This window comes from Crocuta crocuta, unplaced genomic scaffold (genome assembly GCF_008692635.1).
Source record: "Crocuta crocuta isolate KB4526 unplaced genomic scaffold, BGI_CrCroc_1.0 scaffold248, whole genome shotgun sequence".
NCBI classification, from domain to species: domain Eukaryota; kingdom Metazoa; phylum Chordata; class Mammalia; order Carnivora; family Hyaenidae; genus Crocuta; species Crocuta crocuta.
The window spans coordinates 105270-119543 of NW_027532409.1; the positions used below are offsets into that span (position 1 = coordinate 105270).

Genomic DNA, 14274 nt, shown 5'->3' on the forward strand with positions numbered 1-14274 from the left:
CGCGCACGCGCGCGCGGCCACCCCCCCCCCGCGCGCTCCCGCGGCCCCGCGCCGCCGCCATTTTAGAGGCCCTGCCACGCGGCGCCGCGGTCTGGGCCTTCTTCTGTCCAGTGGGCCACGGCCGCCGCCGGCACACCCAGGACGCTGCGGACGGACGCGGGCGCCCAGGCCCGACTCACCCATTTTTGAGGTCTATTTCAAGGAGACGGCCATAGCCGCTGAAAAAGCGCTGGATGTCCTTCTCCCGGACGTTGTAGCTAAGGCGTCCTATGTAGACGCGCGGCATATCTGTGGCGGGCAAGGGCCCCGAAGGCTGGCTGTCGAACGGCTGACCGCAAGGCAGAAGCCGCGGTGCGGGTGCGGGGACGGCGAGAGCCGGAACACGCGCCTCACACCGCAGCGGCGGCCGAGTCCAGCCACACAATGGTGCGCGCGCGCCAGGGCTGCACTATAAGGGCGGGCGAGCTGGGGGCGGGGTCAGCGCGTGACGTCACTACGCAGCACGTACCCTCCCGCGCTGGAGCCCAAGGCTCGGGGGTGATTTGTAGGTCCACTTCCGCGAGATGTTGGGGAAGTGCAGCTCTGCTCCCTTACACAATTTTCTCCACCCACTATTGTAAACGTGGTGTCCCATCGTCGAGCCACAGACTTGTCTTCTAATTTGTACTTTTTAAAAAAACCACCTTGGCGTGATTTCTCCGAGACAGGCGCTCTGGAGGCAGTTCAGGAGGACTCCCGGTGTTCATTGGTCCTCGTGGTTGTCGTTAATAGGCCTCTGTGGTCTCTGATTGGTTCCTTAAAGCGACGCTGCGAGTTTCCGCCACTGATCTGCTCGCGGTGCGCTCGGCGGGCGAAGCGCGCTCCGACACAGATGATGATCCCATTTCACCTAATCCGAGGCTGGCGCTCCGGAGTACTGGTGACCCGGCCGGGATCGCGTTACGAGCGCACAGCTCTGCTGGCGTCTTTCCTTGGTGGTCTCACTCACAGCCAGCATCAGCCTTGACCGCCTCGCTGCACGTCCCCCTCCATGAGTCTTTCTTGAAAGACTCGCAAGTCACCTGTAGATTGCTGTGTACGTGGTAATGCCACCCTCGCTGTGGATGCTCGCAAAGGGAGCACGACCCCGAGGTCTCTGGACCCAGAAAGTCGAACAAGACCTGGCAGCCCTCCTGCACAGGTGCGCTCTTTTTCTCCTCCGCATGGAGAGTCCTGTGTCCCAACTGGTTTGAAGCCCCCTTTTATGCGACAGAAATATACATTTTTTTAAAAAGTGTTTCATTAGAGATGCCTTTTAAAACTTGGAGAACTACATGAAAACCCCGAAAGAGTAAGTTTAAGTGGAGAGCAGAAGGCCCTAGTGTACTCTGAAATTCAACTACAGGAAAGGAGACTGAGAATGAGGGAGTAGAGAGGTGGGGAAAGACGGGACAGCACAGTGTCACAGAAGCCAAGAGAGGAAACAGTATAGGTGAGATAATACTGGCCGAATATTCCAGCTCTTTTTGAGCGGTTCAACCTTGATATTCTTCAGCTGGTTGAGAGAAGGCGATTTTGCCTTCCAGGGAATTTTAGCACAAATGTCTGCAGGCAATCTGATTGTCACAACAGGTGGAGAAGTGTTAATACTGGCATCTAGTGGTAAAGGGTATGTAGTCAGTAGATCTTTAAAAATTCGTGGGATGTAGTAATTAGGGAAAGGAAAATTCAACAGTGCGACAACATTTTTTTCACTCATCAAATTGTCACTATTTTAAAAATTGTTAAAATTCATTATGGGAAGAGGTGAATCAGGAAATGGCGCTGACACAGTGTTGGTTGGACTGAACATTCTATTTAGGAAGGTAATGGGGGTAGTACTTATTAAAGGATGCATATAGGGAATGCGGTGTCGCCGTCTCTCTTTGCAGTTCATGTGCCCGAAGAGAAAGATGCAGCTAATATCATCCTCTGCTTCCACTCCCCTCTCCCCAAAGCCCAATGCCTACTGTTTTTGTTTTTAAGTTATCATTATGTCTATGTGCAGCTGGAACTCACTACCCCCAGATCAAGAGTCACATGCTCCACGGATAAGCCCGGAACGCGCCCCCAATGGCTACTCTTAACAAAACACCACTGACCGACCAACTACAGAAGACATAGTCTCAAATGATCATCATTGAAGGTACTGTTGGGCCATCAGCATTCTGTAGAGTCTTGTTGATGATCTAACTCACCTCTGTTAATATTTTGGAAGAAAGACTCAAGGGAGAAATGATGGATGTATAGCACAGGAGGCCATCTCTCTTAGATGCCTACAATTGTGGCAGATAAAAATCACTCTATTGCTGATTCTAAAACTGTGAAGGTAACTACAGAAGTCTGTCAGCGACAGAGAGAGAGAGAGAGTGGCCTCAGTCTGATCCAGAAGAGAGTTAATAACTTTGAATCCATCCACAAATACCCAGATTGTATAGGACAATTTAGAGCACACATTGTTGTGGTTTTCAATCCCAAGTCCCATGTTATTTGAAGTGGGTATAAACTGAGCTGTGATAAGTTTTGCTATGTTATGTCTGAAAAACTTAGCATTCCAGAAGCTGTCATCTTGAACAGATTTGGGGTGAACTTGGTAACTCAAGTATGTTTACATGGAGTGGAGTGAATGTATGCAGGGTTGCTGCAAACATGGAATTCAGAAATGGAAATTGTCAGGGACAGAGTTTGAAAGAAATGTGAATCAAATGATTGAAAGAGCTCTGAAGTGATGAGATTAAAGGTACATTTCAACTGCAGTATTGGATTAAATGTTGCCAAGATAATCCAAACTCTTTTTGAAAAACATCTGTACAGGATTCATGCAGACAGGGTTTTTCACCCTAAGCACTATGGACATTTGGGGCCAGATAATTTTTTGTTGTGGGGAGCTGTCCTGGACACTGCAGGATGTTTAGCAGCGTTCCTGGCTGGCATCTACCTGCTCGACACCAGTAGCTCTTTCCCTTCCCCCAGCTGTGACAACCAAAAATATATTGAGTGAAGGGGATTAAGAGGTACAAACTTTCCATTGTAAGTCATGGAGATGAAAAGTACAGCATAGGGAATGTGGTCAATAATATTGTAATGATATTGTATGGTCATGGATGGTGCCCATACTTCAGATGGTAAAGATTGAGTGATGTATAGAGTTGTTGGATCAATCTGTTGCACACCTGAAACTAATATAACATTGTATGTCAACTACAATAAAAAAATGGGAGGTTAACAAAATGTTTTGAAATGTTGACAAATGTCTGCTGAGGCACAGAATTGCCCCTTAAGGTATTGCTTGTGACGACACTGAGGGGATGTGTGTCATCGAGAATGAGCTTCCCTTGGGTTCTGAGTGTTGAAGAATTAACCAGAATTTTCAGCAGAAGTAGAAGGATAACGAGGTTTCACTACCCAAGAAAGCTGGGGAGGGGTACCTAGGTGGCTGAGTCAGTTGACATCAGACTCTTGATTTCGGCTCAGGTCATGATCTCACAGTTCATGGGTTTGAGCCCTGCATTGGACTCTGGCAGCATGGAACATACTTTGGATTCTCTGTCTGTTTCTCTGCTCCTCCGCTGTGTGCGCTCTCTCTCTCTCTCTCAAAATAAATAAGTAAACATTTAAAAAAAAAAAAAGACTGGGGATATACTGAACTATTTATGTATCTGGTATCATCTGAGCAATGTGACAAGAAAATGTAGTGCTCCAAGTATAATTAACTGTGAACATATAGTTTTTTTTTTCCTTTCTTAATACATGAATTTGAGTCCACAGCATCCAAGCACATGACTGGTATAATGCTTACATTAAGAACCTACAAATAAATACAAGCTATCAGTGTCAAGAAAAAATGCACACAGGGGACAAGAGATATAAAGGTGTGAGTTTGTCACATACGGGATGAAACCCCCAAAAAACTCGAGATGGAGAGCAGAAGAAAATTCAGAACCACGCCCTCGGGGACTGTATTAACTCCTATGCGTCATCTGTATGGCTGCTGTAACAAATTACCACCAACTCAGGGGTAGAAAGCATCACAAGTTTATTAGCTTGCAGTTCCAGAGGTCAGGAGTCACGTGGCTCACTGGGTTAAAATCGGTGTCAGCAGGCCTACATTCCTTCTGAAGGCTCTAGGGGAGCATCTGTTCCCTCGCATTTCCCAGCTTCTAAAGTCTCTCCGCATTCTTTGGCTTGTGGCCCCTTCCTCCATCTTTAAAGCCATGAAGTTTGGTTGAGACCTTCTCGCATCCAGTTACTCTGACCCTGACCCCTGCTTCCATTGTTAGATCTCCTCCTCTGATGCTGAGTTTCCTGCTTTCCTCCTATAAGTCCCCCACCCCTCCCCCACCCCTAGCCCTCTTGGATACTCCAGGACATATTCTCCATCTGAAGGTCCTTGACCCGATCACTTCTGCAAAGTCTTTTATGATGAAAGGTAACGTCTTAAATTCTAGGGATTAAGACATGGGCATCTTTGGGGTGGGGGGGGCGGCACTATTCTGCCTGCCAGGGGGACTCTGAAACTTAAATACAGGAAAGGAGACTGGGCTGGTGGAAAAAGACAGAGGTTGACTGAGTGGGGGTGGAGGACTTGACTGGAAAGGGACACCAGAAAACTCCCTGGGATAGTGAAAATGGTGGCTACACAAGCCATGCAGTTACCAAAACTCATTAAAATGAACACATAAGATCTGTGCACAGAAAATATTAAAAGGCTAAAAAAACAGTACAAAATTAATATGTGCTCAGAATAAAATGCAAAACAATTCAAAGATGGTTAAAGAAAAAAGGGTGGGGCACCTGGACGGCTCAGTTGTTTAAGTGTCTGACTTTGGCTCAGGTCATGGTCTCATGGTCTGTGAGTTCAAGTCCCACATGGGGCTCTGTGCTGACAGCTCAGAGCTTGGAACCTACTTTGGATTCTGTGTCTCCCTCTCTCTCTACCCCTTCCCTGCTCATGCCTGTCTCCCCCTCTCTCTCAAAAATAAATAAACATTAAAAAATAAAAAGAAAAGGGCCGCCTGGGTGGCTTAGTCGGTTAAGCGTCCGACTTTCGCTTAGGTCATGATCTCGCGGTTCCTGGGTTCGAGCCCCGCATCAGGCTCTGTGCTGACTGCCGGCTCGGAGCCTGGAGCCTGCTTCAGATTCTGTGTCTCCCTCTCTCTCTGACCCTCCCCTGCTCACACTGTCTCTCTCTCTCCTAGAAATAAATAAAACATTAAAAAAAATAAAAATAAATAAAAGAAAGAAAAAAAAAAGGAAAGGAGACTGGGAAGGGAGGTTGGGAAAGAAACCAAAGAGTGCAGTGTCACAGAAGCCAAGAGGAAAGGGTTTCAAGGAGGTGGTGGCCCACTGACAAACAGAAGGTTCACGAGGCTTTGACCCAGCCACATTACTCCTAGAAAACTTTTTGACAAGAGGATTGATTTGTAAAACCTTAGGCCCTAGGATGATATTCTAGCAATGGAATACTCGAACCACTAAAAAGAATGTTCGGTCTATTCATTTAACAAATATTTATTGTGTGCCTACTGTGTGCCAGCCAGTGCTCTTGGCATTGGGAATGCAACAAACAGGGGACCTATGAGTCAGGCTTTGTAAACACCACCTGAGGCCAAATCTGGCCTGCCACCTGTTGTGTAAGTAGAGTTACGGTGAAACACAGCCATACCCATTCACTCACGTGTACTATGTCTGCTCTTGAACCACAACAGCAGTATTGAGTAGTTGCAACAGAGATTGTCTACCCACAGAGTCTCAAATATTTAATAGCTGGGTCTACACAGAAAACATTTGCCTACCCCAATCTATGATATAGACTTATAACTTATAAAGATGCTTATGATATGTTGTTAAGTGAGGAAGGCCAGGGTTAATATATGCATGATTTCATTTTTATAAACAACAAAAACCTTCCCAACCCCCCAAGCTCCAACACTATATGACTATGCATGTGTGTGTTGGGTTGAGCTTGTGGTTCTCTCTCAGCTTCAATGAGGTTAGGTCCTACATAATCGTGTCCCCACTAACTTGCTCCCGTCATTCCTTACTCCTCCTTCTACCTGCTCCTTACTGTGCCTTGAATGTACCAGGCATACATCCACCACAGGGCCTTTGCATTCATTAAATGGTGTCCTGTATCTGGAGCTCTCTCTTCCTGTGGCTTGTTTTCTCATCTGTGGTTTCTGTTCAAAGTCACCTTCTCACTCCTGTAACTGCTTATTTTATTCTTTGTATGTGTTATTTTTCCCCCAGCTTTATTGAGAGATTATTGACATACGTTTAAAGTATAACATGTGATGAAGACAGTATGGTATTGGCACAAAAACAGACACATAGACCAATGGAATAGAATAGAGAACTCAGAATTAGACCCACAAATGTATGGCCAACTAATCTTTGACAAAGCAGGAAAGAGTATCCAGTGGAAAAAAGACAGCCTCTTTAACAGATGGTGCTGGGAGAACTGGACAGCAACATGCAGAAGAATGAAACTAGACCACTTTTTTGCACCATACACAAAACTAAACTCAAAAATGGATAAAGGACCTGAATGTGAGACAGGAAACCATCAAAACCCTACAGGACAAAGCAGGAAACAACCTCCTTGACCTTCACCGCAGCAATTTCTTACTTGACACATCCCCAAAGGCAAGGGAATCAAGAGCAAAAATGAACTACTGGGACTTCATCAAGATAAAAAGCTTCTGCACGGCAAAGGAAACAATCCATAAAACTAATAGGCAACCGACAGAATGGGAAAAGATAGTTGCAAATGACATATCAGATAAAGGGCTAGAATCCAGAATACATAAGGAACTCATCAAACTCCACACCTGAAAAACAAGTAATCCAGTGAAGAAATGGGCAGAAGACATGAACAGACACTTCTCCAAAGAGGACATCCAGGTGGCCAACAGACACGTGAAACAATGCTCAGCGTCCCTCATCATCAGGAAAATACAAATCAAAACCACACTGAGATACCACTTCACGCTGGTGAGAGTGGCTAAAATGAACAAATCAGGAGATTCTGGATGCTGGCGAGGATGTGGAGAAACGGGCACCCTCCTGCACTGCTGGTGGGAATATAAGCTGGTGCAACCCTTCTGGAAAACAGTGTGGAGATTCCTCAAAAAATTAACAACAGAACTCCCCTATGACCCAGCAGTAGCACTGCTAGGAATTTACCCAAGGGATACGGGAGTGCTGATGCATAGGGGCACATGTACCCCAATGTTTACAGCAGCACTCTCAACAATAGCCACATCATGGAAAGAACCTAAGTGTCCATCAACTGATGAATGGATCAAAAAGATGTGGTATATTTATACAATGGAATACTGCATGGCAATGAGAAAGAATGAAATCTGGCCATGTGTAGCAACATGGATGGAACTAGAGGGTGTTATGCTGAGCGAAGTAAGTCAGGCAGAGAAGGACAAATACCATATGTTTGCACATATAGGTGGATTAGGAGGAAGTTAATGGAAGACAAAGCAGGAGAAGAAGGGGAAAAATAGTTGGAGAGAGGGAGGGAGGCCAACCATGAGAGACTCTTGAATGCTGAGAACAAACTGAGGTCTGGGAGCGGGTGGGAGAGTGGGGAAGGGGGGTGATGGGCATGGAGGAGGGCACTTGTTGGGATGAGCACTGGGTGTTATATATAAACCAACTTGACAATAAACTATTTAAAAAAGTACAATATGTGATGAATCAATACTCGTATATGTTTCAAATGATTATCACAGTCAGGTTAATTAACCCCTCCATCCCTTCAGATAATTACCATTTTTCTATGTGGGTGATAACATTTATCATCTACTCTCAGCATTTTTCCAGTTATTAATACAGTGTTGTCTATTGTGCATCGTAGTCATCATACTGTACATTAATTAGATCCCCAGAACTTACTCATCTTATATCTGGAAGTCTGTACCCTTTCACCAACATCTCCCCATTTTCCATCTCCCCATTTTCCCACCCTTAGCCCCTGGCATCCATCATTCTACTCTGTTTCTACAAATTCAGCTTTTTTAGATTCCATGTATTAGTGAGAACATGCGGTATTTGTCTTTTTCTGTCCGACTTATTTCACTTGGCACAATGCCCTCAAGAGCCAACCATGTTGTCACAAAAGGCAGGATTTTCTTTTTTTTAATGCCTGAATAATATTCCATATATGTATATATGCGCCACATTCTTTATCTGTTCTTCTGTCGATGGGCACTTAAGTTGTTTCCATATCTTGGCTATTGTGAATAATGCTGAAATGAACATGGGAATAGTGGTATCTTTTTGAAATTATGCTTTCATTTCCTTTGAATATATATCCAGTAGTGAGATTCCTGAATCATATGGTATTTATATATTTAATTTTTTGAGGAACCTCCACATTGTTTTCCATAGTGGCTGCACCAATTTGTGTTCCCACCAACAATGTACAAGGTTCCCTTTTGTCCACATCCTCACCAACACATGTTGATAGCAGCTATTCTGACAGGTGCAAGGTGATATCTTATTGTAACCCCTCATTTTATTTTATTTTATTTTATTTTATTTTATTTTATTTTACTGTTTTATTTTTGAGAGCGAGAGTGGGAGGGGCAGAGAGCGAGATCTGAAGTGAGCTCTGTGCTGACAGTAGCTGATGGGGCTTGAACTTGGGAACCGTGAGATCATGACTTGAGCCAAAGTTTGTTGCTTAACCGACTGAGCCACCCAGGTTCCCAAATTACCCTCGTTTTAAAGTAGCATCCCTCTCTGAACTCTATATATCTTTTTTTTTTAATGCTTTTTTTGTTTTTGAGAGAGAGTAGGGGTGGGGCAGAGAGAGAGGGAAAAAGAGGATCCCAAGCAGGTTCCAAGCTGCCATTCGAGAGCCTCATGCACAGCCCGAACCTACCAACCATGAGATCATAGACTGAGCCAATGACTTACCTGTCTGAATCACCCAGGTGCTCCTGTACTCTATATCTTCCTACCCTGTTTTATTTTTTCTTACAGAACTTTCATCTCTTGACCTGCTTAGTTACTGTCTGTACCCACCCCCACTAGAACGTGAGCTTCATTAGTGCAGGAATGTTGTCTGTTTCTTCTCTGTCCCATCTCCAGCCCTGAGGAAAGGTGCCCGGCATGCAGCGAGTGCTCGCTGAGAGAAGCACCAGTCAGGCGGTCGTTCCAAGCTCACACTCACGTAGTGAGTATCTCCACTTGGTAGGTATTACTGCTGAAGGGGTCCTCAGGGCGTGCTGATGGGATGGACTCTTCTTCCTTCTGATTCAAGCCCACTCACTCATGCTGCCCAGACACTCAGACCCTTGCAGGATGCTCACTCCAGATCCCACATGTCTTCCACTAGAACTTATTTAGGCAGAGGATGCTGGTGTGGCTAGACAGCCATAGGAATTGTCATACGTTGTCAGTGGGAATGGCAGTTGGTGCCATCACTTTGGGAGCTGTGTGCTAATGTCAACTAAAGCTGAAAGCTGCTAGCACCCGCCCCTGTGACCTGGCAATTCCATAAAGAAGTGTGTACATATGCTCTTCATAAGGAACGTATTAGAAATCCATAGCAACATTATATGTAGCAGCCCCCAAACTGGAAACCACTCAGATGCCCATCAACAAGAGCATAGTCAAATCATTTGTGGTTTGTTCACACCACACACTGCTACACAGCAATGAGGTTGACCTACGGTGCACAGCCGAGTCAGCGGATTTCACGACATAAGCGTCTAAGCAAGACACAAGGGAACCCATCCCATATGATTCCATGTATGTGAAGCTGAAGAACAAGCCAAACCAGTCTACGGTGTCAGAAGTCACCTTCCTGCTGGTGACCAGGAAGGGGGCTTCGGGACTTCTGGTCGTAGCTTGTATCTGGAGCTGGGTGCTTGTTATACGGTGCGCCCTGTTTGAGAGAATTTATTGAGCTGTACACTTCTGATTTGTGTACCCTGCTGTATGTATGTTGTACTTGATGGAAGATTTTTTTTTTTTAAAGGAATATCTCTCTTAAAAAAATGTGGTTTGCTGACCTGGAGCCCTCTGGGTTGTACTGGAACTAAAGCACCTGAGGATTTGATTCATAGTCTTTTCCCATGAATGTCACTTTGTCTGAATAAGTTAACTCTTATTTGGTTTTGTTTTCCAATTAGGTTTCTGTAGACTGATTGCTCCTTGGCTGGGAAGATGGGGCTTTGTTGCCATCTGGTGGCCATTAGTATGATTATAGTGGTGGATAAATTCTACTGGCTGCCTGGTCCAGGTGTCGATGAAGCTCAGAGAGAGGGGTTCTTTGAAGGTCCCTCAGTCTAAAACTTCTGGTTGTCAACACCTATTCACCCACAGGTTTTCTGGCACTTAATCGAACATCTCCTGTGTTAAAGACTTCACTGCCTAACCAGGCAGCCAAGTCCATTCTTGGACATCTCTCATTTTGAGTTAATTCTTTATAAAAGTGAAAAATTGTTGCCTTAACTTGTCTAGCCACTGGTCCTGATTGTGTCCCTGAGGATGTTTGAGTAACCACATCTGTCTCCCACACCTAGGTCTTACAGATGTTTGGACAGCCCTCAGACCCTCCATTCAAGTCCTGTCTTCTGGCTAAATGTTCACAGTCCCTGAAACGTCTCTCCTGGGACCTGCTTTCAAGTCTGTTTGTCACCGTGGCTGCTGAGCACTCTGTCCTCAGATGCAGTGGTGACCTTCTTCAGGGTGGCCCTCAGGCTGACCTTGCTCCCCTGGACTTAACTGCACACGCCCGTCGCTGCTGCGGTGGCCATAGTGTTCTCCAGGCCTGTTCTGAGCTGCCTGCTGAGCCTAATTCCACACTCAGCCCTGCCTCTTCTGCTGCATGGAACCAAACTGGGACTCTGGAATAGCCCATTTGTGGCAAACAACGTCTGTCTTGAGACTAGAAGTGGGTGAAGCAGCGAATGGAAATCCAGTGCTCATTGGCAGGTAGGCTCAGTTCCTGGGGCAGCTGGGAAAAAAGGTGCTGATGAGGAAAACCCAAGGTGGCTTCATGTCAGGTGAAGAGCATGAGGCCATGGGGAAAGTCTGAGGACAAATGCTGTAGGACCCACGGCATCTTCATGGATACTGTGGTCTCTGTGCTTGTCCGAGTCCCACGGGAGGCAGTGCTGGGCTCTCCTCCCAGGTCCTCCCCAGAGCTGGTGCACGTAGGGTTCTGTTCTTCAGCCAGACACCAGGCTGTAGCTTGCACACATTTTACCCGTCATTAGTTCTACATGCTGTTATTTGGATACGTTTAGGCTGAAACATATTTCCAAATGCCTCGTGCGTGCTCATGCTTGTCGCCACAGCCCTTGCTCTGGCAGCAGAAGCTGCATCAAATGGTGGCCTCTGATGTCCTAGAACAGAGGAGTCAGGCAAGCTGCGCCATGCCAGAGAGCGGCCAGGGGGTGTGCCCAGGCTGTAGAACCCAGTTCCTAGCAGAGAGAGGGAAAAGAAGTCTTTTCAAAAGGCACCTTGCGTGGTCCAGGGGCTCAGGGGCATAACCGGGAACGAGACAGACCCAGTCGGCCCTTCCAAACATTGTAGGCCCAAAGCAGTGGTCCTCAGACATTGGTGAGCACCATTTAGATATGAAGATGTACGGGCTCCACCCCTCAGAGGTGGAGCCACTGGGTGCAGGATGGGGCCTCAGAATGTGCATGTTCAACGTCTTCCAGTGTGACTGTGAGGCATGTGGTCAGGTGATCATGCTTTGAGAAATACTGGCCTGGGCTCTTGGGTCTGTGGAGCCCTGCCCTGCATTCCCTGGGAGCTTGTTAGACACGAAGAATCTCAGGTTCCACCCAGACCTACTGGATCAAAATGAGCATTTAAATAAGATTGCCAGGAGGATTGGTGTTAAAGTCTGAGAAGCATTGCCAGTGCAAGGTGTGAGGGTTTTCACCTTGCTCCTGTATTGTTTTGATAAGAGAAAGAATGTGTTCATGTATTACTTGGCAATTAAAAATAAATTAATGAAAAACTTTGCATAAACCAGGAAAATCTTGTACAAGTATGTTCACAGCAGCTCTACCCATAACAGTCCCAAACTGGAAACAGCCCAAATGTCTATGTCAACAGGTGAACAGATGAACAAAAGGGGGCATATTTGCAAAATGGAATACATCTCAGAAATACATAGGAACAGCACAACAGTGTGGATGAATCTCAGATGCATTATACCAAGTGGGAGGAGCCTGACACAAAACACTGCATACTGTGTGAGTCTCTTTATAGCATGTTCTAGAAAAGGCAGGACTAAAAGAACAGGAAGTTGATTACTGGTGGCAGGGGCTGGTGTTTGGAGGAGAGAGCTGACTGCAGAGAAGAAGGAAGGAACATCTTGGAGTGAAGGGAATGTCCCGTATTGTGGTGGTATTCACACACAATTATGCATTTACCCAAACTCATTGAATTGGATACTTGATTTTATTTATTTATTCATTTTATTTATTTATTTATTTATTTATTTAGTTTATTTATTTTTGAGAGAGAGAGACACAGTGCAAGGGAGGAGGGGAAGAGAAGGAGACACAGGATTTGAAGCTGGCCCCAGGCTCTGAGCTGTCAGCACAGAGACTGACCTGCACACAGACCATGAGCAAGATCATAATCTGAGGTGAGGTCAGATGCTTAACTAACTGAGCCACCCAGGCACCACTTAATGTATGGGTTTGTTTTTTTTTAATTTTTTTTTACTTTTGAGAGGGAGAGAGAGAGAGCAAGAGTACGAGCAGGGAAGGGGCCGAGAGAGAAAGAAAGAGACACAGAATCCAAAGCAGTCTCCAGGCTCTGAGCTGTCAGCACAGAGCCCAATGTGGGGCTTAAACTCACCAGTGGAGAGATCATGACCTGAGTGAAAGCCAGATGCTTAACTGACTGAGCCACCCTGGCACCTCAAACTGGATACTTTAAATGGGTGAATTTTACTATATGCAAATTATAACCAATTAAAAATGATAAAAATAACAAAAGCAAAACCAAGAGCATCAAGTTTTGGGCCATTTTTGTTGTTCCCAGAGAGCCTCAATTAAGCCTCCCCTCCTCCATCCCTGTGCATCTCACGCAACCCCCACCTGAGCTTCCTACTCATCTCACCAAAAACTAAAACTGGGCCCTACTGGCCTAAAGGGGATGCTGTCTTCCGCAGTGTCTCTGGTGGCCTCCCTTTCTGCTCCAGGCACAGCGTGATGAACGTGGTGGTAAATTAATTCAACAGAAGCTGGTTAATACTGTGGTGGCCCGTGTAAGCAAACCAAACCCCAACCCTGTAAATGCATGAAGGGTGAGAAATCGAAGCCCAAAGGATATAATCCATCACAGTCAACTAGGCTTTCCCAAATCAGTCAACCATTAAGGAAAACCAGTCACAAAGAGCCCAGCAGTCTTTAAGTTACAGCCCACCAAATAATTTCCTTTCTTCATTTCCTGCCTTCTCTATATGGCTTTCCCCCAACCCTGTGGGAGGAGCGCCCCTAACCACTGTTGGTTTAATGCTGCCAGATTCAAATAGGTTTTTACTCCAATAAACTCTCACAGTTTTAAATATGCCTTTGTTCATTTTCTAACCTTAAAAAAATTAAAATATAAGTGGTTCAGTCGTTTAAGCGTCCGACTCTAGGTTTTGTCCCAGGTCATGATCTCACAGTTTGTGAATTCAAGCCTTGCATTGGGCCCTATCCTGACAGTGAGGAACCTGCTTGGGATTCTCTTTCTCTCCCTCTTTCTCTACTCTCCTTTGCTGGTTCTCTCTCTCTCCAAATAAATAAATGAACTTAAAAAAAGAAAATTAATTAACATACGATACTAGTTTCTGCATCTTTTCATCTTTGGACAAGGATCTCTGGAGCCAAATTGCTTTGGCTCTGTTTCCAGCTCTATCAACTGTTAGCTGTGTGACCTTGGACACATTTCTTAACCTCTTTGTGCCTCAGTTTCCTTGTTTGTAGAATGGAAACAGTCATGGTACTTGTCTCAAAGAGTGAGAATTTTAAAAACTCACTTTATCGTAAGGTTTTAGAATAGCACCTAGCTCATAGTAGATGTAGAGGCCGCTTTTAGGCACATGCTTGAGCACTGGTACGTAGAGCCAGGCAAAAAGAGCCCAGAGTGACCACCGAGCTGATGCAAACAGGCCCGTCAGGTAACCTGCCTCAAAGTATTCATAAGCCCTAACTAACTGATGAGCTACTTACAACCAGGCACAGAAACCAAAAAAGGAAAGTTCCGTACATTCCCTTA

At 45.6% G+C, this 14274-nt stretch overlaps 1 protein-coding gene across 1 annotated transcript in view; it reads right to left on the reverse strand.

Moving 5' to 3' along the window:
• Window positions 1-431, reverse strand: part of SRSF6 (serine and arginine rich splicing factor 6) — a 5070-nt gene extending 4639 nt beyond the window's left edge. The window contains exon 1 of the mRNA XM_077778889.1: window positions 180-431. Coding sequence (XP_077635015.1) covers window positions 180-286 — 107 coding nt within the window. The 5' untranslated portion in view covers window positions 287-431. The remainder of the gene's footprint in view (window positions 1-179) is intronic.
• Between the last annotated feature and the right edge of the window lie 13843 nt (window positions 432-14274).